General features: G+C 37.2%; 1 protein-coding gene across 5 annotated transcripts in view; it reads right to left on the bottom strand.

Annotated features, from left to right (window-relative positions):
* Positions 1-25,296, bottom strand: part of LOC103524790 (PDZ domain-containing protein GIPC3) — a 47,339-nt gene that overhangs the window by 5,856 nt on the left and 16,187 nt on the right. For all 5 annotated transcript variants that reach the window (XM_026820084.1, XM_026820083.1, XM_026820085.1 and 2 more), the window contains one exon: positions 4,286-4,382. In XM_026820084.1, the coding sequence (XP_026675885.1) occupies positions 4,286-4,382 (97 nt within the window). The remainder of the gene's footprint in view (positions 1-4,285; positions 4,383-25,296) is intronic.

Below are 25,296 nucleotides of genomic sequence, written 5' to 3'. Positions count from 1 at the left end.
GGACTCTGAGGACATTTTTTCGTGGCATGTCATGCTAGTGACAAAGAGACCGGACACTGGAGTATATCCCACCTCCGCAGCCCCTGAGTGCATAGGGGGCTCCAAATGTAGTAATTTACTAGAAACATAATTATGACTATAATTTGGATCACCCACCCTCCGTCAATAGGGTATTTAAGCAGTACTTAGGTAAGTATAAGTAGGTACGCTTTATCTTTCTACACCTGGCCTACTTTCGAAAGTAGAAATAATTATAATAATACTAATGGCACTTGACCACATAAAATAGATTATTACAACGTTCTGTACAGGTGTTACCTACGAATATTTACTTAACAATGGTTTATCATAGGACTGTAGTCGAAACAAAGTTGAAGTGAACTAACACTACCTTAGGTATTTTACCCTAACGCGGATTAGCAACAGAAACATCCGGTTACAGTGGCGTATAAGCAGTGCTCACCCGAATACGTTATACGTCCCGAATACGTTCCCTCTCAAAGGAATTGTTTCATACAAGCATGCATATTGGGCATTTTCTCGACTCTGACGGAGGAGGAACGTATTCATGAATCGGGACGTTCCTACCTACCTACCTACCGCTGCGGGCTGCTTTACCGATAGGTACATACTTTTCCTTTCGTAGAACCTTAACCCATCCGTTAGGGCTGTCTGTTCCTACACCTAAGCCTGTGAGTGGGCTTTTCGTGTAAGATACTTTTCCTTAGTGGTGACGATGCGTGGTGTCTACAGATCTCTTGCAAGGTAAGTAAGGAGACCGTTATCAGATCTACTTCAATGCCTAGTTCGTCTAAAATGTATTTTAATTATGATCGCTTGCCTGAGTTTTTCGCTCTAATAAAGCGTCCCGTTGACCTATCGATTTTCGTTTCGCTCTATTGAAACAGTTTTCAAATTCCCCAGCAATATGTCCACCTTTTCTTTTCGTTTTCTAATTCTCTTAAATTCATTGGAATTTCATTAAGCAATTTTGGCACTTGGTTTGCGATAGTTGTTCTTCCATATTAGAAGTTTATGTAAAACGATTTTTGAACTAAATAAATTCTGTCGACTACTATTAGGACATGATACAAGATTTCCTAGTTGTATTCATTAGCATTTTTGACTAATAAAAGTAAATTCTTCTGATTCTGAATGGTGTCATACGTTCTCAGTCATACGCTCACTCATACGTACGCTCTAGCATAGTCGAAGAACATCTTGGTAGGTTGGTCGACACTGGATGACCAGACTGTAAACATGAATTTATGTAGGCAAACATGAAAAGTTATAGGTATTATCTAATGGGCAATTTATGAAGTTAAAAGATGAAACATTTTTGTACCAAACTACCAACTCAGTATGAATTATTAAGTTGATGTTCGGTTCGCAGTGTGGTACGTTACATAACTTTCAGCTTCAGGGTTATATCAGCAAACATGAATTTATGTAGGCAAACATGAAAAGTTATAGGTATTATCTAATGGGCAATTTATGAAGTTAAAAGATGAAACATTTTTGCACAAAACTACCAACTCAGTATGAATTATTAAGTTGATGTTCGGTTCGCAGTGTGGTACGTTGCATAACTTTCAGCTTCAGGGTTATATCATGAATCATGAATGTTTTCATGGTCAATCTTTGTTTCGGAGTTCTTTTCTTCAAGCTCTTTCTTCTCAGGATTTTTTTGTCGCCTTTTCCTCAAATATCCATTCAGAAATAAAAGTAACCAAACTTGTTCGACTTCTTCTATTTCGTGCATCTTGTTGCTCGCTGCTCTAATATAGAGGGTTCTTACTGATGGAATTTATGTAGGCAAACATGAAAAGTTATAGGTATTATCTAATGGGCAATTTATGAAGTTAAAAGATGAAACATTTTTGTACCAAACGACCAACTCAGTATGAATTATTAAGTTGATGTTTGGTTCGCAGTGTGGTACCTACGTTACATAACTTTCAGCTTCAGGGTTACTCGTATATCATGAATCATGAATGTTTTCATGGTCAATCTTTGTTTGGGAGTTCTTTTCTTCAAGCTCTTTCTTCTCAGGATTTTTTTGTCGCCTTTTCCTCAAATATCCATTCGGAAATAAAAGTAACCAAACTTGTTCGACTTCTTCTATTTCGTGCATCTTGTTACTCGCTGCTCTAATAAAGAGGGTTCTGGTTCTTACTGATGCAATACTGGGGAGATCTCACTTTTTTCTTTGTGAAACGATTTTTTTGTCGCCTTTTCCTCAAATATCCATTCGGAAATAAAAGTAACCAAACTTGTTCGACTTCTTCTATTTCGTGCATCTTGTTGCTCGCTGCTCTAATAAAGAGGGTTCTTACTGATGCAATGCTGGGGGGATCTCACTTTTTTCTTTGTGAAATAAAATTGATTTTTCCTCCTTCGTCGATTTCTTTTGTTGAAACCAAAGCTTGTCTATGGATTGATTATATAACCGTTGAAGCTACCTCCTAAACAACTTTATTTCATATGAGGAAAATATCACCACTCAACTTTGGGGGTTCAAATTAGCTTTTGTTGTTCAACATTTTGTTGTTTAACAAAAGTTGATTGATTGCCCCCCCAAAAAAAAAAAAAGAAAAAAAGATCTAGATTTTTCAAATTCATCTATTCATCTACAGTCCATAGAACACGGAATAATGCTAATGAAAATAATCGACTTGCCATAACTGGCAAAATTAAAGAAACAGAAACAATGTCAATGTAAAACATGGATAAGACCAAGTTAGAAAACATATTACCATAAGCTGACGACAACTGACAGCACTGACAAGTATCTCTGTAAAACATGGATAAGACCAAGTTAGAAAACATATTACCATAAGCTGACGACAACTGACAGCACTGACGAGTATGTGGTCTATTCGTCTACAGTCCATAGAACACGGAATAATGCTAATGAAAATAATCGACTTGCCATAACTGGCAAAATTAAAGAAACAGAAACGATGTCAAAGTAAAACATGGATAAGACCAAGTTAGAAAACATATTACCATAAGCTGACGACAACTGACAGCACTGACGAGTATGTGGGGGCGTAGCTCTGCGGTAGTGCGTCAGGCCAAGTTCCGGCTTTAAAGTCATGATGGTTTGGGCTGCGCTCTAGCGTCTCTAGCCTAGTCAGAATTAATGAGGAGTTTAATGAAATCCCAGTGAAAAATGGGAGTAGATATAATAAAGCCCCCTATGACCTTTGCAATGGAAAAGGTTATCCACTTACCAGTTTTATATTCCTAACTTCCGATTTATCCTTCCAGGGTCCCTAATACTCCCTATACCTAATGTATTTATTAGACTACGTATGTACATATTAGAGGATATTGGAATGATCAAACCTTGATATTTTGGCAAAGATCTATTAATATTAAGATGTCTAGGATTAACGTTTAACCAGGATTACCCGACAGATTTCTCAGAGGATTATTCACTTACCTCTGTGTTTCCGACCAGCCTACTCGCCTGGGGATCTCTGATATCCGTATCTAATGTTCCTGAAGTTCTCATAGTGAGCTCGGGGCTTGGTCCTATACACAGGTATCACTTGGAAGAGATCTTTGATGATTCGTTCTACAACGGCCAGCACAATGGCACAAATTATGAGGAGTATTTTTAAGGCATTTTTTGCCTTCTCCTTAAAACATGTCATGTAGGCTACGGTATTGTTACGACGGGTTCTAATCAAGTTTCAACTATCACTAAGGATGTCAACCCAGGGTCTCTGAGGTTGGCGAGGTTTTAGTGGAAATTTGCAGATGATCGGATCGTCGGTAACATATCTAAAATTGGTGGAGGAACAAAGAAGTTGTTTTAATTTTCATTTCTTTTTTTTAGAGATTTTTGGTATGTTTGGCACATCCACTAAAAATAATCTCTCTCTCTGTCTTATACAAAAACCATCATGATTAGGGGGAAAATATCTGGACTGTTATCAGATAAGACAGCTGCTAGAATTGTTTTGATTTGACACTAGGTCAGAGTACAACTTGAAGGATTAATAAGAATCAATAGCATCAATCTACTTGTGTCGTCCTCACAAATATGTAAACAGAAGGAAGTCTTCAAGGTCTACTTTGTGTATTGCGACTAATATTATGTTAATACTCATGTTCAGAGAGATTACATCTAATGTAATTCATTGTAAAGGGTTTTAATTACTGCAACGTATGATCTATGTAGGGTTCACCTTACCTTTGGGTACTACAATCGTCACCAAGGATCAAAACCGCCTCATCCGGCGTACCGAAGACCGATCCCGTGATCTTTTCTTACCTTTCCTATGGACAAATATGAAATCGTCTAGTCCTATTTGACCGCCTAGAAGTTTTGTCATGTCTATTTTGTGAGTATTGAGGGTGCAGAACAGGATCTGGAAGCACAAACAGAAGAGGATTGTATTATTACATGCACTTTACAAAGTGAAGAGTAAGAACATTAAGTTTAGTGAGTAATGTGAGGACATTTCCTGCGGAATGTCATGTATATTATTTGTATATTGCCAGTGACAAAGAGACCGGACACTAGAGTATATCTCACCCTTGGGTTCAGGGGCCCAACAGGTGTAGTTAGGGGTCCTCAAATGTAGTAATAATCTACAAATATCGGCCTATAATTTGGGTCATCTACCCTCCGTCAATAGGTTAAAAGTGCATAGGTAAGTATAAGTAGGTACGCTCCATCTTTCTGGCCTACCTTCGAAAGTAGAAATAAAATAGAACAAATAAATGTAGGTACTTCATACTAATTGCACTTGACCACATGAAATACACATTATCACAATGTTCTGTACAGGTGTCACATATTATTTACCTAACTATGGGACTCTAGTCGAAACAAAGTTGAGGAAGTGACCTAACACTACCTTAGGTATTTTACCCTAACGCGGATTAGCAACAGAAACATCCGGTTACAGTGGCGTATTAGCAGTGCTCACCCTTATACGTCCCGAATACGTTCCATCTCAAAGGAATTGTTTCATAATTATAAGCATGTATATTGGGCATTTTGCCGACTCGAGTCTGAATCTGAAGGAGGAGGAACGTATTCATGAATCGGGACGTACCTACCTACCTACCGCTGTGGGCTGCTTTACGGATAGGTACATACTTTCCTTTCGTAGAACCTTAACACATCCGTTAGGGCTGTCTGCTCCTACACCTAAGCTTCTGAGTGGCCTTTTCGTGTATGATACTTTTCCTTAGTGGTGACGATGCGGGGTGTCTACAGATCTCTTAGAAGGTAAGTAAGGAGACCGTTATCAGATCTACTTCAATGTACTATGAGACACACAAAAGGCCAGATAAAGTGTCTGCCCGCAAGGGAACAGGTCCCTAAACACGCGCTGCGCGGGTCAGTAAACTATCATTATGACATAACTATCTAACAAACTAGTAACACATGTGAAGATTAAAACCACCTATAACTTCGCGGCTTGTGAATCTAACTTGAGGATGAATATAATTATGTAGATAAATAAGGACCCTTCTAGAGTCCCAAGGGAATCAATAGAAGATGATAATGGCCAATTTTCCCAACTTAATTTTATTACTATGAGACACACAAAAGGCCAGATAAAGTGTCTGCCCGCAAGGGAACAGGTCCCTAAACACGCGCTGCGCGGGTCAGTAAACTATGACATAACTATGTAACAAACTAGTAACACATGTGAAGATTAAAACCACCTATAACTTCGCGGCTTGTGAATCTAACTTGGAACCGGTTAAGAAAAGTAATCTCAGTCAGTCGTTACTCGAACTCGCATGTGATCGCATAGAAAGTGCTAAGGGAATTATCAATTTTCATTTTTTACACTTTTAGTTTTAAGTTCATCATCTGACTGAGATTACTTTTCTTAACCGGTTCCAAGTTAGATTCACAAGCCGCGAAGTTATAGGTGGTTTTAATCTTCACATGTGTTACTACCTAGTTTGTTGCATAGTTATGTCATAGTTTACTGACCCGCGCAGCGCGTGTTTAGGGACCTGTTCCCTTGCGAGCAGACACTTTATCTTGCCTTTTGTTTTTGTATGTCTCATAGTAATAAAATTAATTTGGAAAAATTGGCCATTATCATCTTCTATTGATTCCCTTGGGACTCTAGAAGGGTCCTTATTTATCTACATAATTATTCATCCTCACATTCCTACTTGAATAAAATTAGAAGTAGTAAAACGATTTTTGAACTAAATAAGTTCTGTCCAAGTAGATTTTATAAAGTGTATTTTGGCATCTCCACCATTTCACTTAGGTTGTTTTATAAACGTTATAATTTACCCAAGACATTATCTGGGACTTCAATTGTAAAGGATTTCGGACTGTGCAGTGTGACTTGAGGACTTTTAGACATGCAAGAGGATCAAGTTGTTATACAGATCGCCAAAACCCACTTCACGAAATTGTGTCGGTGTCTAGACATATTTTCCGTATTATAATATGACCGTATTTTTGAGATGACCTTAAATGACATGATAATAGGTAAGTATGTGTAATAGACCGAATAATTATGGAGAAATTATATCAAGGACAAATCAAAGGCTGTCTCGGTGTCTAGACATATTTTCCGTATTATAATATGACCGTATTTTTGAGATGACCTTTAATGACATGATAATAGGTAAGTATGTATCATAGACCGAATAATTATGGAGAAATTATATCAAGGACAAATCAAATTTACTGTCAGATCTTATAAGCCTAACCATGACCATACGCCCTTTCGAAGAGGAGAGAGAGAGAGAGAGAGAGAGAGAGAGAGAGAAAGGGAGAGAGAGAGAGATCATATGGAACATAATTTTATCATTTTAAATTTCATGTTTATCAATTTTATGAAAGACCGTTTATATTCATGGGTAATTTATAGTCAATTTCTTATGAGCAAATAAGTCAGCTCCCATGACGTAGACGGGTCACCTGTACTCGCCTTGCACGCGGGAGACCCGGGTTCGATTCCCGGCGGGGTCAAGAAATTTGTATCAAGCAAATGATTGACTCCATGACTGGATGTTGCTGGGCCCACTCAGCCTCGTGAGGAAAATGAGTAGCTATGAGATATAAATGCGCATAGCCACCGGTGCCAGCATGGTAGTAGGTAAACATTGGATGTTAGGATTATTGAGATATTGGGAAGAATGGGAAGAATCCTACAATGCTGCAGTGAGCACCAAAGTTGTGATATTATAACACAAAGAAACTGCATTTACATTATGAGTAAATAATGATCATCAGGATGTATTAGTGTTAATTTATAGCTTTAAGCTTTTAATCTAATACGTATGTTAAATCCGATAATAAGTAAAGAGTAGCTATGAGATATAAATGCGCATAGCGACCGGTGCCAGCATGGTAGGTAAACGTTGGATGTTAGGATTATTGAGATATTGGGAAGAATCCTACAATGCTGCAGTGAGAACCAAAGCTGTGATATAATAACACAAAGAAACTGCATTTACAATTTTACATTATGAGTAAATAATGAAGAATAATCAGGATGTATTAGGTAGTGTGAATTTATAGCTTTAAGCTTTTAATCTAATACGTATGTTAAATCCGATAATAAGTTATTTCGAAAAATATATTGAGGTTCAATTTGAAGCAAAAAGCCACATAAGACTGCAGATATCGAAGCAAAAAGCATTTTTGGATTGTAATTTTTAAGTAAAAGCCGAGATTGAACCAAAAGTCCTATAAGATTGTAGATAAGTAAAAGTCGAATTTGAAGCAAAAAAATTTCATAAGATTTTATTCAAGTGAAAGCCGAAGTTGAAGCAAAAAGTCCCTTGTGATTTTAGTTTAGTGAAAGCCGAAGTTGAAGCAAAAGTCCGATAAGATTGTAGATAAGTAAAAGGCAAATTTGAAGCAAAAAGCCCTACAAAATGTGTCAATTAGTATATTTCGATTATATTTCGATTTATCTGGACTCTTAGTATGTTATTTGCAGTAGTGAGGTAATTTCTTAAAATCATACAGGTAAAATTAAGTTGGGAAAATTGGCCATTATCATCTTCTATTGATTCCCTTGGGACTCTAGAAGGGTCCTTATTTATCTACATAATTATATTCATCCTCACATTCCTACTTGAATAAAATTAGAAGTAGTAAAACGATTTTTGAACTAAATAAATTCTGTCCAAGTAGATTTTATAAAGTGTATTTTGGCATCTCCACCATTTCACTTAATAGTTTTATAAACGTTATAATTTACCCAAGACATTATCTGGGACTTCAATTGTAAAGGATTTCGATCATACAGGCTAATTTGAGTTAGATCAATGAGTGTAAAATTATTAGTATCACTATAAAGCTGATAATTAAAATTGAAAATTTAGCACTGTGATTTAATATTGATTATATTTTATTTGTTAAGGAATTATTAAATTAAATTATTTCAGCTCATTTAAACCAAGCATTTTGAAAAGATTAAACAATTTTGCACAGTTTCCTAAAAGGAATTCTGAAAATAAATTAGTTTTGCTTTAAAAATAAGAAAATTTATGATGAACTTAAAACTAAAAGTGTAAAAAATGAAAATTGATAATTCCCTTAGCACTTTCTATGCGATCACATGCGAGTTCGAGTAACGACTGACTGAGATTACTTTTCTTAACCGGTTCCAAGTTAGATTCACAAGCCGCGAAGTTATAGGTGGTTTTAATCTTCACATGTGTTACTACCTAGTTTGTTGCATAGTTATGTCATAGTTTACTGACCCGCGCAGCGCGTGTTTAGGGACCTGTTCCCTTGCGGGCAGACACTTTATCTGGCCTTTTGTGTGTCTCATAGTAATAAAATTAAGTTGGGAAAATTGGCCATTATCATCTTCTATTGATTCCCTTGGGACTCTAGAAGGGTCCTTATTTATCTACATAATTATATTCATCCTCACATTCCTACTTGAATAAAATTAGAAGTAGTAAAACGATTTTTGAACTAAATAAATTCTGTCCAAGTAGATTTTATAAAGTGTATTTTGGCATCTCCACCATTTCACTTAATAGTTTTATAAACGTTATAATTTACCCAAGACATTATCTGGGACTTCAATTGTAAAGGATTTCGAAGGATTTCGGACTGTGCAGTGTGACTTGAGGACTTTTAGACATGCAAGAGGATCAAGTTGTTATACAGATCGCCAAAACCCACTTCACGAAATGCATCGAACGCTTCTACTTTGGAACCAGGCCCCTAGTTTGGTCACAATAATGGGTTTCAATTTTCAATTATTCCACATTATAATTCCATACTGTTTGGAGTCGCAACTGTATGCGACAATAACACCCGTGCATAGATATAACATAAGTTACCTAAATGGATACATAGATATACCATAGTTATATCTAGACAGTAGAGTAACTGCCATGTGCACTACACCTGTTGTCAAGATGAAGGACGACAAATTTTATCAACTTTGTACCTAACCTGATTTATCAATATCGCGGTTCTAATACTTTTTAATTACAAATTAATTCACGAAATGCATCGAACGCTTCTACTTTGGAACCAGGCCCCTAGTTTGGTCACAATAATGGGTTTCAATTTTCAATTATTCCACATCATTATTCCATACTGTTTGGAGTCGCAACTGTATGCGACAACGAAACTCGTGCATAGATATAACATAAGTTACCTAGGCGGGTACATAGGTAGCTATAACATAAATCACCTAAATGGATACATATATACGAGCATAACATACATAGTTATCTAGACAGTAGAGTAACTGCCATGTGCACTACACCTGTTGTCAAGATGAAGGACGACAAATTTTATCAGCTTTGTACCTAACCTGTTTTATCAATATCGCGGTTCTAATACTTTTTAATTAGGTACAAATTTTATTAACTTTACCTACATATAATACATAATATTTTCGTCGTCGTATTTTAATTATAGTACTCTGTATTTCAAAATGAATCTACATAACACCTTCTTTGTTAGTATAGGTCGATAATTAAGATATAACAGCGAACCAGTTTTAAATCCACCAGGTATAACTATACCTAAACATTGAAGTAGGTTTGTATGACATAATAGAGTCCAAGCTTTTTGAATGTCCAAAATGAGACAGGTTTGAAAATCCAATGGAAAAGTTTCACGAAACATGTGAGAGTTTTGCCGTCTCCACTATTTTGACATGTTGAAATTAGTGGAATGTCAAAATTCTCCATGTATTACTTGGTGACTGGTTATGTAAATGCTGTCTATACTCGTACTTCGTAACGATAAAATCTCGAGGTGTTTGGAACATTTTCTTAGGAAGATTGGATGATTTCTAGCGGTCCTCCGTACAATCCAGCCCTCACGTATTATTCGCTGTTACTGTTTTGACTGGGGCTAAGTTGCTGTAACTTGTCTTCGTATTGCAATTTGCATTAGCTTCTGAATTTAAACAAGTATTTAGGTACTTACTACATAACTGTTTAAAAGTTACCTGCGTTAGAGAACTCAAGACCAAAATCAGTAGAATGTACGGCGTTTGATGTGAATTGATCATGGTGGCTATTTAGATTATGGTGGTTAATGATCTACCCGACCGATTTTGTTAAATGATAGGTAGATCAGGTTTCTGTTGGCAGTAGTGGTCCAAAGCAATTGCGCCAGGGCTGATTAAGAGGCTGACGAAAAATGCCGACCTAATCTGAACACAGGAAAGGCTAAGGAAAAGAAAAATAATATGGAAATGCATGTTTCATAGTCACATCATTCTACAGACAGAGGCAATCATTTTATGAATGAAGACGTAAGTTGTATTCTCCTTTCAGGAGACTAATTCCTGGAAAATACACCTATTACCTATGAGAAAATTATAATAATAATAGACTCTTGAGTGGAGGGCAACCACTAGGCGAGGTTAACGCCTTAGGCGTTCTCTACCACCTGACCCTTATTATGTGGTCAAATTATCAAATAAATCAGGATAAAATTCCATACCTCGGCTGGGATCGAACCCACGCCCTCCTGATTACCAGGCGGGCGTCTTGACCATTACGCCACCGAGGCAGGTAAATTTTCTAAACTTATGAAGACAAAAACTGCTTACGAGAGTTTTTCTCTGATCTGAAATGTATTTTAACTATAAATAATGAAATTATACACATACACAATAAAATGTGGAATTATCGTGGAAGTATATAGAGTTCAGAGACCGGATTACTTTAATTGTCATCTGTGTTACTACTGTTAGGTTAGAGATTTACCTGTGTATCACTAACTAGGAAGCATTGAACATTTCAGTGCGAAAAGATGTTCTTTATTTGAAAAGAAGGAATTATTGGTGCATCCGCTGGCGTAAGAGAGTACGTAGGTACCATTCCATTGTGTGATTTGTAATGGTTTGCTCCAAGTCTCGAGGTTAAAACATTTAAGAAGAAATTCAGGGAACAATGATCCGCGGAAATAGTGGAATAATATTTCTAGATCTAGGTAGGTAGATAGAACTATAGACGAAATGCAATCCGATTCTACCTATTTTTATGGATAGGAGTTCAGATATGTGACATACCGGGTCGGGACGGTTTCAGATTGTATAACAGGGTCTCTGGGAAAACATTTCATGTCAGTTGGTTAATAGTTGGTAGTTCAGATATGTGACATACCGGGTCGGGACGGTTTCAGATTGTATAACAGGGTCTCTGGGAAAACATTTCATGTCAGTTGGTTAATATGGGGTGACTCCGTTATAAACAAAATAGTTACTAGGTATAGCCATTATAAACACAACAGCAGGGATACTAATAAAAGTAATAGATCAACAACAGGTGCCGCACCCCAAGAAACGTTACACAAAGAACCTAGCAACATAATAGTTACTATAGCCATTATAAACACAACAGCAGGGATACTAATAAAAGTAATAGATCAACAACAGGTGCCGCACCCCAAGAAACGTTGCACAAAGAATCTAGCAACATTAAAACACGAATATATTGGCTACAGAGAGGATGTCTTCTGAACTAGCGTTAGGAAACAAATTTATGAAGTACCTATAGCTTTGCTGATCTGGAAAAAAAACACCTACCTACATAAATGTTGAAAGCGGAAAGACCCTGTGGAGGCTAAATTTGCGATGAACATGACATTACGTACAGCTGAAATCCACATGGTACTTTTGATAGCTTTTTTAGTCTCTCGGTACTTATTATAATATTCGGGTATGATTGACCCAGGTTCCCAGGTACAATAATATTCTTGAATCACACACTCAAGATCTGAAGCACACCCTATACTTCCCATTCCAAGCCTTGATCTTCCGGTTTCTCAAAGCGTGGTCTCATTTCTCTGCTGGGATAAGCTCTAAGCCAAGTCCACTGTGCAAATCTCTCCACCTCACGTAACACTGAACTAGATTCCGCGACCATTACAATGGACATTGGGACACGATGATAAGGAAGTAGTGGAGACGCCTCGCCCGCGGGCTAACAGAGACTGGTGCATGTGTTGGAACTTTTCTAGTGGCTACCTATGATGAGAAGATTGAGAAGACTTCCTCTGAGAGAAAGGAGATAAGCAGAAGTCTCAGGAGAGAAGAGTTTTTGGTCTGCAAATAGCTAGTAGGTACTAATTTGTTGCAGCTAGGAATCTAGCGTGTTGTAGCAGTAACTTGATTTTGAATTTTCCGCATCCCCCGGCATCAAGCTATCAAACTAATCTAGCTGTTAGTATCTAACTAATCTAGCTGTATGTAGGATACTCCTTTAATATCATGAAGGTATTTATCCTATTTAGACTTGCAGCTGGAAACTGACTTCTTTTTGTGTTTCTTAGTGTGATCTTTGTATTTGCTTAAAATTGAAGAGAAATGGCAGAAGAAATGATTTTTCAACTCAAATCAAGCGCCTCCCGGCAAACTTGATTCTGTCTGTTCGTTTCGAATGTTGATGGTGATTTCCATGTTTCCATGATGAAATTCATGATGCTAGTACTGAGGAAAGAATTCTGAGACTTCTAGGTAATGTTCTCATCGAAGGGTACCTATGTAAATGGTTTAATATTCTATAAGGTATAGTGCATAACTGGATATAAATACAATACATAATGCATGACTGTATTTGAGGGTTTCTGACTGGCCAGAACATGTGCGTATCCATAGTAACCATAAAGCTCAAGTCAACAACATAATTATGTACCTACCTAGTTGATGGTGATTTCCATGTTTCCATGATGAAATTCATGATGCTAGTACTGAGGAAAGAATTCTGAGACTTCTAGGTAATGTTCTCATTGAAGGGTACCTATGTAAATGGTTTAATATTCTAGGTATAGTGCATAACTGGATATAAATACAATACATAATGCATGACTGTATTTGAGGGTTTCTGACTAGCCAGAACATGTGCGTATCCATAGTAACCATAAAGCTTAAGTCAACAACATAATTATGTAGGTACCTATGGGACCTACAAGGTCTCCTATTCTGCTATACATAAAATGAATAATAATTTATTATTATTATAATATTGTCCTTAATGTAGGAATGTACATGTAGGTATATCAGGCCAGCCATTCACTACCAGGTAGACCTGACATTTGCACCTGATCAGGTCCTCCTGTCAGGCCTACCTGATACCTGATGAGCACACACACTATCAGGTAGACGTAGACCTGACAGGTACGGCTGGAAAGATCCGTTTGTCTGATTTACCTGATACTTAATGTGCACACACACTATCAGGTGTGCCTGTCAGGTCTACCTGGTAGTGAGTGGCTGGCCTTAGTAGATCCCTATGGTCCTTAATCTAGGAATGCAGATCCCTGGCTGGTGGCTGACCATTCTATAGGAGGGAGACACGGTGAGTGATTTCATTGGTCGGAAACAGGAAGCTGAGGAAAAATATGCTGCGTGTGCCTGTCAGGTCTACCTGGTAGTGAGTGGCTGGCCTTAGTAGATCCCTATGGTCCTTAATCTAGGAATGCAGATCCCTGGCTGGCAGTTGACCATTCTATAGGAGGGAGACACGGTGAGTGATTTCATTGGTCGGAAACAGGAAGCTGAGGAAAAATATGCTGTGAGTTCAGATCTAAATGAGAGCGACAGTTCAGATATGTGACATACCGGGTCGGGACGGTTTCAGATTGGTAATATACAGGGTCTCTGGGAAAGATCAACAACAGGTGCCGCACCCCAAGAAACGTTACACAAAGAATCTAGCAACATTAAAACACGAATATATTGGCTACAGAGAGGATGTCTTCTGAACTAGCGTTAGAAGACAAATTTATTGAAGAATAGCTATGCTGATCTGGAAAAAAAAACACCTAAATGTTGAAAGTGGAAAGACCCTGTGGAAGCTAAATTTGCGATGAACATGACATTACAGCTGAAATCCACACGATCCACATGTGGTACTTTTGATAGCTCTATTGACATCTGCTTGAATCCTGGTCGTTATTGTCTCTGAACGACCTTTTAATTTGCGTTACTTATGTAGTCCGTCGTGTAGTTCGTCTAATGTCAAATCTAGATCTGACTCGCGGCTGCGAATTTGTTAGCAATCCGCGAAGGAGTTTTGCGAAATTCCAGCTGTACAGTCCAAACCACGGGTTTTCCATCGAGACTGTTATTATGTGCAATTCTGTGGTTGGTCGAGACATGTGACAGATCTTGTGGTCAAACTGTAATGTTCGCAGGTAAAAGATTGGAATTCTAACATTTATCTGCGACCTGTCGTCTAGAGGAGGCCTTGTTTAGGGTTTTATGGGGAAAATGATATGTGTGGAATGGAGCGAGCAATGCAGGGCGTGTGCCAAAAGTGCCCCTGGTATTCAAATCAGCTGTTTTTACAAAAGTACAAAACTAGGATCGAATAGTATAGGCACATGTTATGTAATACATATTATAATTTTCACCTTATGTGCTTCGTACATATCTCACGTCATCCGTCAAAAAGTAACAAGGATGGTCTCTACCATTCGAAACTAATAGGCAGAAAAAGAAAGAAAAGACCAAACAACCCTACCACACTTACGGCTGAGTTCCTGGACCTAAACCTGGGACCAGAGTTTGGAGAGGAGTCATCCGCAGTTACCGCTACAACATCACAAGAAAGAAGATGTCATCATGTTATCAGTTAATCAAGTTATCATATTCCTCAGTAGGTACTAGGTAGGACCTATTACATCAGTCGATCATCAGTGTGATAGATTGCAAGGTAGTTATGAATCTTCGTAATAGTGTTTATGACAAGTACCTATGACATTTATCATGAGTTTCATAGCAAGTAGGTAGGTATTTATACCAACCGAGTCGTCCGAGGCTAATTTAGTTGTAAATTCTGCTGAGTAAGTACACTAAGTAGATACCTATTTACCTTACTGTACGAGTATGTTGAGTAGAATGTGTTTGACAATAATGTTAGTGTTGGCTGTTTGGTTAGAATAATTTTATGCTAACTTGTTGAAGACAATATGAGCGCGAGACAATATTAGCCATGATTTTAAGCATTTTTCCCAGGTAGTGTAGTTTACTAATTATCAACTTAATACTCATACGGTATTATGTTTGTAGGCTAGGTACTCAACTACTCATTCATGTTAATTAATTTAGTAGGTACCTACCATTTACATTATGAGTTTGCAATATATTGGCTACAGAGAGGATGTCTTCTGAACTAGCGTTAGAAGACAAATTTATTGAAGAATAGCTATGCTGATCTGGAAAAAAACACCTAAATGTTGAAAGTGGAAAGACCCTGTGGAGGCTAAATTTGCGATGAACATGACATTACAGCTGAAATCCACACGATCCACATGGTACTTTTGATAGCTCTATTGACATCTGCTTGAATCCTGGTCGTTATTATCTCTGAACGACCTTTTAATTTTCGTTACTTATGTTGTCCGTCGTGTAGTTCGTCTAATGTCAAATCTAGATCTGACTCGTGGCTGCGAATTTGTTAGCAATCCGCGAAGGAGTTTTGCGAAATTCCAGCTGTAATGTCCAAACCACGGGTTTTCCATCTAGACTGTTATTATGTGCAATTCTGTGGTCATAAAAACACCAATATATTGGCTACAGAGAGGATGTCTTCTGAACTAGCGTTAGAAGACAAATTTATTGAAGAATAGCTATGCTGATATGGAAAAAAAAAACACCTAAATGTTGAAAGTGGAAAGACCCTGTGGAGGCTAAATTTGCGATAAACATGACATTACAGCTGAAATCTACACGATCCACATGGTACTTTTGATAGCTCTATTGACATCTGCTTGAATCCTGGTCGTTATTGTCTCTATTTAATTTTCGTTACTTATGTAGTCCGTCGTGTAGTTCGTCTAATGTCAAATCTAGATCTGACTCGTGGCTGCGAATTTGTTAGCAATCTGCGAAGGTGTTTTGCGAAATTCCAGCTGTAAAGTCCAAACCACGGGTTTTCAATCTAGACTGTTATTATGTGCAATTCTGTGGTTGGTCGAGACATGTGACAGATCTTATGGTCAAACTGTAATGCTCGCAGGTAAAAGATTGGAATTCTAACATTTATCTGCGACCTGTCGTCTAGAGGAGGCCTTGTTTAGGGTTTTATGGGGAAAATGATATGTGTGGAATGGAGCGAGCAATGCAGGGCGTGTGCCAAAAGTGCCCCTGGTATTCAAATCAGCTGTTTTTACAAAAGTACAAAACTAGGATCGAATAGTATAGGCACATGTTATGTAATACATATTATAATTTTCACCTTATGTGCTTCGTACATATCTCACGTCATCCGTCAAAAAGTAACAAGGATGGTCTCTACCATTCGAAACTAATAGGCAGAAAAAGAAAGAAAAGACCAAACAACCCTACCACACTTACGGCTGAGTTCCTGGACCTAAACCTGGGACAAGAGTTTGGAGAGGAGTCATCCGCAGTTACCGCTACAACAACCACAAGAAAGAAGAAAATGTCATCATGTTATCAGTTAATCAAGTTATCATATTCCTCAGTAGGTACTAGGTAGGACCTATTACATCAGTCGATCATCAGTGTGATAGATTGCGGGTTCGATTCCCGCCCGGGGCGGATTTTATTCTGATGGGATAATATTCGTTCTCGGAACGGCTGGCTTTCTCCTATAACACATGTCATATGATGAATAATGCTAATATTTCTCAATCTCTACATGAGCATCGAGTTAAATCTTAAATCCAATGTCCATCCCATAATATAGGATGTAGGTAGGTACCTAAAATAGTTAGACTTAAGTATCATGTGATGTTTCTAAGCTCTTACCTAGGATTCTTAATAAGGAAAAACCATACAAATTTATTGGATTTAAAGAATTGGTAGGTAAATACCTACTAGATTGGTTAATACCTAACTAGGATGCAGCGGAATACATCGCTTTTTCACAGCTTGTATCGGATATTTTGGCACATCCACTAAAAATGTTAACTTGTCCCAATATCCACAATCCACCCCTTAACTATACTTACCTAGGTAGATCGACGGCCGTGTGTGGACAGATCTTTATGTTGCATGTGACACATAAATCCGACTACTGAGGACCGCATGGAAAAAAAAGTCCTAAGGAAAACTCCATAGCTTGGTAGGTACCTACTTCCCTAATCGGGTTCCAACTAGATATTTCTAGTTTCTAGGGCTTTGAAGTACTGTATAGACAAATCAGACTAATTGGCTAGAATCTTTTTGTCTTGAAAAGTGATCTACCATTTTCAATATCAGATGAACGAGAACTAGGTATGTGATTTCATACAGCACCTATGTACATAAAGGGGTTAAATTATTGAAGGCTTCACCAGAATGTTACTTGACTGTATTGATTAGCTGATTGTAATATTGCCTTATCTCTGTATTCATCAGATTATTATTATTATGAATTGATTTGAATCTGATCAAAATACCTGCCTCGCACCTCTTTTAGAATTCTGCTGCTTATGAAGGCACATGCTTACCTACCGTATGATGAAACTAGTGCTTTCGCGTTCTAGGAACGGTCCATATTTTGCCCAAGTCATCTCTGTATTCATCAGATTATTATTATTATGAATTGATTTGAATCTGATCAAAATACCTGCCTCGCACCTCTTTTAGAATTCTGCTGTTTATGAAGGCACATGCTTACCTACCGTGATGAAACTAGTGCTTTCGCGTTCTAGCAACGGTCCATATTTTGCCCAAGTCCGAAATTTTAGAACTCAAATGGGGATTCAATCTCCATTTGATAAAAACTTCAGATTGTTGGAGTTTTGTAAAAATCCTTATTAGAGGGATGCTCAACTAAATACTGACCATGAGTTGGATCTCCATTTGATAAAAACTTCAGATTGTTGGAGTTTTGTAAAAATCCTTATTAGAGGGATGCTCAACTAAATACTGACCATGAGTTGTATAATTTTCACCTTATGTGCTTCGTACATATCTCACGTCATCCGTCAAAAAGTAACAAGGATGGTCTCTACCATTCGAAACTAATAGGTAGAAAAAGAAAGAAAAGACCAAACAACCCTACCACACTTACGGCTGAGTTCCTGGACCTAAATCTGGGACCAGAGTTTGGAGAGGAGTCATCCGCAGTTACCGCTACAACAACATTCCCAACATACCGTGAGTATGACAGCTGAAAATTATGAATATGACTGATAGGCACCTGTATTTAAGGGCTAAATCTAATAAAATTAAATAATGTACCTACATACTCGTATCTACGATTCTATTTGGAAGAGATATTGGTTGATTCCCAACATACCATGAGTATGACAGCTGAAAATTATGAATATGACTGATAGGCACCTGTATTTAAGGGCTAAATCTAATAAAATTATATAATGTACCTACATACTCGTATCTACGATTCTGTTTGGAAGAGATATTGGTTCTCCCTATTCTGATTTATAAGAGCCCAATAAAATCATTAATTTATTATTTGCTGAATTCAAGACGGGTTACCAATGGAGTTCAACTATGCACTCTGTGCAGAGGTTAAAAAAATTATGAATTCAATTTTGTAAAATTTGTTTCCGCTTTATCTTGACACGATGGGTTTGTTATTATTTGCTGAATTCAAGACGGGTTACCAATGGAGTTCAACTATGCACTCTGTGCAGAGGTTAAAAAAATTATGAATTCAATTTTTTAAAATTTGTTTCCGCTTTATCTTGACACGATGGGTTTCTAATTTCTTGTATATTATGCCTAATACGCGTGTTTGCATGAGATGTTACTGCCTTCTCATTGCGTAATCACCTGTATCTCTAACACCGGCATACCTTATATCAACATCATTATCTTTATATAGCCTCAATCCAGAATCCAGACTTCTGTAGTTCTTGTACAAAACGCTACACAGCGGAGACTTTCTCATCATCAGTGTGATAGATTGCAAGGTAGTTATGAATCTTCGTAATAGTGTTTATGACAAGTACCTATGACATTTATCATGAGTTTCATAGCAAGTAGGTAGGTATTTATACCAACCGAGTCGTCCGAGGCTAATTTAGTTGTAAATTCTGCTGAGTAAGTACACTAAGTAGATACCTATTTACCTTACTGTACGAAGTAAAACTCATAACATCAATTTGTTATTGCCTGGTGGCAGAAATGATATAACAAATAATACGTTTCCTCGTAATAAACATAGGTATACCTATATTGGATCCTCTTTATCTCTTTCAATATCTACCGTACCTATTCAAGTGTGAGAACCCTTTCTCATAGGTAGGCATAATGTAAAACTCATAACATCAATTTGTTATTGCCTGGTGGCAGAAATGATATAACAAATAATACGTTTCCTCGTAATAAACATAGGTATATTGGATCCTCTTTATCTCTTTCAATATCTACCGTACCTATTCAAGTGTGAGAACCCTTTCTCATAGGTAGGCATATGTTTTTGAAACGGTTTGACCATAAAAGCTCACTCATCTGATTCCATTTTGACTTTAGTATCGTTCTGAGTGATGGTACCTTCTCGATAGATGAATGACGCGTCAAAATGAGAATAAGCAACAAATCAAATTAGTCCATTTGAAGAATCAGCTTCTTTGACAGGTCAGATTTAACCTCTTTAGGTAGTTAACAAAATGAAACACCAACTTACTTCTTAAACACCGCTGAATACTATAAACACTATACTGCTATCGATAGATGAATGACGCGTCAAAATGAGAATAAGCAACAAATCAAATTAGTCCATTTGAAGAATCAGCTTCTTTGACAGGTCAGATTCAACCTCTTTAGGTATAGTTAACAAAATGAAACACCAACTTACTTCTTAAACACCGATGCGTTGACACCCGTTCCAGGAGATTGGGAAAATTCATAAAAGAGACAGCAATGTTTGAAGGAGAAGAGTGAAAAACAATAAGAATGGTGTGCAATTCAGGGATGAGTAGGGTAACATATTATGTCATATGATTTAGTCTTGTACGAAAGATTCTGATCACAAGCACACATTTACTTTTATCATCTTTGGCCTGATGTTTGGCTACTAGTGGAATTGAGTTCCAGCTATAAATCTAGACATGTACCCATACTCAGTAAATAACACTAATTACATTCCACAGTACCATTTACAACTCAGTTGATTTCTGATTGATTCTACTTTTCAATCACATATCGAACTGATTTCTTTTGATGTTTGTACCTACTTTATAACTGTTTGAACTGTTGGACTGTTAACTGCCTGGGTTTGAGTCACTTCCATCCCACTAATCTGCTAATCTCTATTCTCTCTCCTTCTTCTTCTTCTTCTTTTTCTTCTTCTTCTTTCTTACACCTTTGTCTTTAATCTTTTTGTCATTTTTCACTTTTCTGTATTTTCGAAACTTCTAATTTGTATGTACCTACGATGTAGAAGACTAATGCCTAAAATATAGCCGCTTCTGTAAATCTACATGTCATTTTTTAGTCTCTCGGTACTTATTATAATATTCGGGTATGATTGACCCAGGTTCCCAGGTACAATAATATTCTTGAATCACACACTCACGATCTGAAGCACACCCTATACTTCCCATTCCAAGCCTTGATCTTCCGGTTTCTCAAAGCGTGGTCTCATTTCTCTGCTGGGATAAGCTCTAAGCCAAGTCCACTGTGCAAATCTCTCCACCTCACGTAACACTGAACTAGATTCCGCGACCATTACAATGGACATTGGGACACGATGATAAGGAAGTAGTGGAGACGCCTCGCCCGCGGGCTAACAGAGACTGGTGCATGTGTTGGAAAGAAGAGGTGGTTTTGACATCTCCACTGATTTTCAGTGAAGAACAACGAAGGAGTTTTGGAATCTCCACTATTTCTCAACCTTAACCTTAACAAGTTTTAGAATGTAGAAATTAGAAATAACTACCTCAGCATTTTACGAAAATGATTAGGAATTCACCAAATACCTAATACAGACACAGAAGGATCAGAATTTAACACAGGTTCCAGTGGATGATACTAATAATGATCTCTAGTGTGAAGACTTGAGATGCTGAACTGAAGAGCACTCAATGAGTAGTCAGCTGTTATCCAACACCCTAAGTGAAGGTTATCACAAGGTGAATGTTTCAGTACAAAGTGGAGCATTGAACATTTCAGTGCGAAAAGATGTTCTTTATTTGAAAAGAAGGAATTATTGGTGCATCCGCTGGCGTAAGAGAGTACGTACAGTCCAATTGTGTGATTTGTAATGGTTTGCTCCAAGTCTCGAGGTTAAAACATTTAAGAAGAAATTCAGGGAACAATGATCCGCGGAAATAGTGGAATAATATTTCTAGATAGGTAGATAGAACTATAGACGAAATGGAATCCGATTCTACCTATTTTTATGGATACCGATGAATTATGCGTTGACACCCGTTCCAGGAGATTGGGAAAATTCATAAAAGAGACAGCAATGTTTGAAGGAGAAGAGTGAAAAACAATAAGAATGTTGTGCAATTCAGGGATCAGTAGGGTAACATATTATGTCATATGATTTAGTCTTGTACAAAAGATTCTGATCACAAGCACACACCTTTATTTTTAGCATCACTGGTTCTCTCCCACGTGCCTGTAGTTTGGCAATAGGAAAATTCTACTAAAGTAATAGCACTATGAGTATATGAATGAAGCAATTTAGCATACAGTCGGTAGGTACCAAGCATTGATTTTCATGATGACGTCATATGGACACTCCTAGATATTACGTTCACAATATCGTATAGGTATGACCTAACTTCAGTGAAAATATCTCAAGAAACCTTACAATAAGCTTGAAGGTTTCCGTACGTTTTGTAGGTATAAACTTGTAAAGTGTAGCAATGTACGGCAAATCACAATTGGCGTTTCGTTTCTTATGTAAGAACACTAAGAACAATGAGGTTTCTTCATTTTGCAGTGCCAAGACTAGTGAAATACCTAGATAATTTTATTATTAGGTACATAATGTAGTTATAGTTATATAACTATTTATAATATACCTAATTTATTGCTCATGTAGTAGGTACATAGACATTTTAATAGTGTCTAAATAGACAATTAGACATTTAGTACCAATATATTGGACGCCTATACAGAATTGACACCCAAGATAAGAGCTGGTGCATGTGTTGGAACTTTTCTAGTGGCTACCTATGATGAGAAGATTGAGAAGACTTCCTCTGAGAGAAAGGAGATAAGCAGAAGTCTCAGGAGAGAAGAGTTTTTGGTCTGCAAATAGCTAGTAGGTACTAATTTGTTGTAGCTAGAAATCTAGCATGTGTTGGAACTTTTCTAGTGGCTACCTATGATGAGAAGATTGAGAAGACTTCCTCTGAGAGAAAGGAGATAAGCAGAAGTCTCAGAAGAGAAGAGTTTTTGGTCTGCAAATAGCTAGTAGGTACTAATTTGTTGCAGCTAGGAATCTAACGTGTTGTAGCAGTAACTTGATTTTGAATTTTCCGCATCCCCCGGCATCAAGCTATCAAACTAATCTAGCTGTTAGTATCTAACTAATCTAGCTGTTAGTATCTAACTAATCTAGCTGTATGTAGGATACTCCTTTAATATCATGAAGGTATTTATCCTATTTAGACTTGCAGCTGGAAACTGACTTCTTTTTGTGTTTCTTAGTGTGATCTTTGTATTTGCTTAAAATTGAAGAGAAATGGCAGAAGAAATGATTTTTCAACTCAAATCAAGCGCCTCCCGGCAAACTTGATTCTGTCTGTTCGTTTCGAATGTTGATGGTGAGTGAAGTGAAAATAAAAATCACAACTTGTACGAAGTTGTACGGGCTTAGGTTCCGCAGCAATTTTAGACCATGTCTAGGTAGGAAGGTCATGTGCATTCGATGTATGGTTTTAAAATAAAATTATTTTCAGTACGGAACAGTGAAGGGGTTTTGAAATATCCACTATTTCCCAATACTAAACAACCTGTCGCAAAAAAAGTAGTTGCATGTAGAAATTAGAATTACTCCCTCAGCATTCTTATTTTGCACTAGGTAATTCCTGAAAAGGATGGTGTTTTACATTATAAGAATTTTTAGTCCTTGCTGCCATAGAGTCTTTGTCCTTAGTCTTCGTTGTAGTCGTAGACGAAAAAGTATAGACAAAACCAAGTGACAAATTGACAAAAATCCTTCCGAGATGCAATAAAATTTATTCAATCCAATGAAGTTTCATCATTCAGCAATACAATATTTTACCGCTCTGTATTAGGATTATCTTTACGAGGATTCGAGGAAAGTCACTACTCACTTATACTGGGAAATTTATCGTACCTATTTTCAGTACGGAACAGTGAAGGGGTTTTGAAATATCCACTATTTCCCAATACTAAACAACCTGTCGCAAAAAAAGTAGTTGCATGTAGAAATTAGAATTACTCCCTCAGCATTCTTATTTTGCACTAGGTAATTCCTGAAAAGGATGGTGTTTTACATTATAAGAATTTTTAGTCCTTGCTGCCATAGAGTCTTTGTCCTTAGTCTTCGTTGTAGTCGTAGACGAAAAAGTATAGACAATACCAACTGACAAATTGACAAAAATCCTTCCGAGATGCAATAAAATTTATTCAATCCAATGAAGTTTCATCATTCAGCAAATAAAATATTTTACCGCTCTGTATTAGGATTATTCTTACGAGAATTCGAGGAAACTCACTACTCACTTATACTGGGAAATTCATCGTACACTACATTTATAATCCATAAGAGTAGAACATAGTCATCATCAGCCTCAGAGGAGAATCAACAACTGACTTATAGGTGTCACCTTTTACTAAGTATGAGTAAATTTTCAATAGATATAAATATCTTATCATTATGCACTCAAAAGTGCTGATCCGTAATTTCCAAATTAGAACGATGGGTAGATATTAGCTAAGTAAGGAATGTAGGGAATCGTGTAAAAAGGTGATTGTATCTACCAAATCATCTCCTCAAGAAACTCTTGGAATCTCCACTGATGGAGTCCATGAGGTAATGGTAACACCCAATCGAGTAGCTGCTGAGAAAACAACATTCGTAATGAAAAAGTTATTAATAAAATTTCCTGCGAAATCAATTGAGAATTATTGACCCATTAGGGTTGCCCGAGCTGATGAAAACAATGTTTTCTTTATTAAACTCGTATACAGGAGGTTCAAACACTCTGGTAGTATTGAATCTACATAATATTAAGCTGTGTCCATACACATAGTCGATGGCCGTCGAACAATAATAATTAATCGATCGATATCAATCGACCATAGATCGACGGCCGTGTGTGGACAGATCTTTATGTTGCATGTGACACATAAATCCGACTACTGAGGACCGCATGGAAAAAAAAGTCCTAAGGAAAACTCCATAGCTTGGTAGGTACCTACTTCCCTAATCGGGTTCCAACTAGATATTTCTAGTTTCTAGGGCTTTGAAGTACTGTAGAGTCTGTAGACAAATCAGACTACTTGGCTAGAATCTTTTTGTGTTGAAAAGTGATTTACCATTTTCAATATCAGATGAACGAGAACTAGGTATGTGACTTCATACAGCACCTATGTACATAAAGGGGTTAAATTATTGAAGGCTTCACCAGAATGTTACTTGACTGTATTGATTAGCTGATTGTAATATTGCCTTATCTCTGTATTCATCAGATTATTATTATTATGAATTGATTTGAATCTGATCAAAATACCTGCCTCGCACCTCTTTTAGAATTCTGCTGCTTATGAAGGCACATGCTTACCTACCGTATGATGAAACTAGTGCTTTCGCGTTCTAGGAACGGTCCATATTTTGCCCAAGTCCCAAATTTTAGAACTCAAATGGGGATTCAATCTCCATTTGATAAAAACTTCAGATTGTTGGAGTTTTGTAAAAATCCTTATTAGAGGGATGCTCAACTAAATACTG

This window comes from Diaphorina citri, unplaced genomic scaffold, assembly GCF_000475195.1.
Source record: "Diaphorina citri unplaced genomic scaffold, Diaci psyllid genome assembly version 1.1 scaffold120, whole genome shotgun sequence".
NCBI lineage: Eukaryota > Metazoa > Arthropoda > Insecta > Hemiptera > Psyllidae > Diaphorina > Diaphorina citri.
This window is presented reverse-complemented; position numbering and strand designations above follow the sequence as displayed.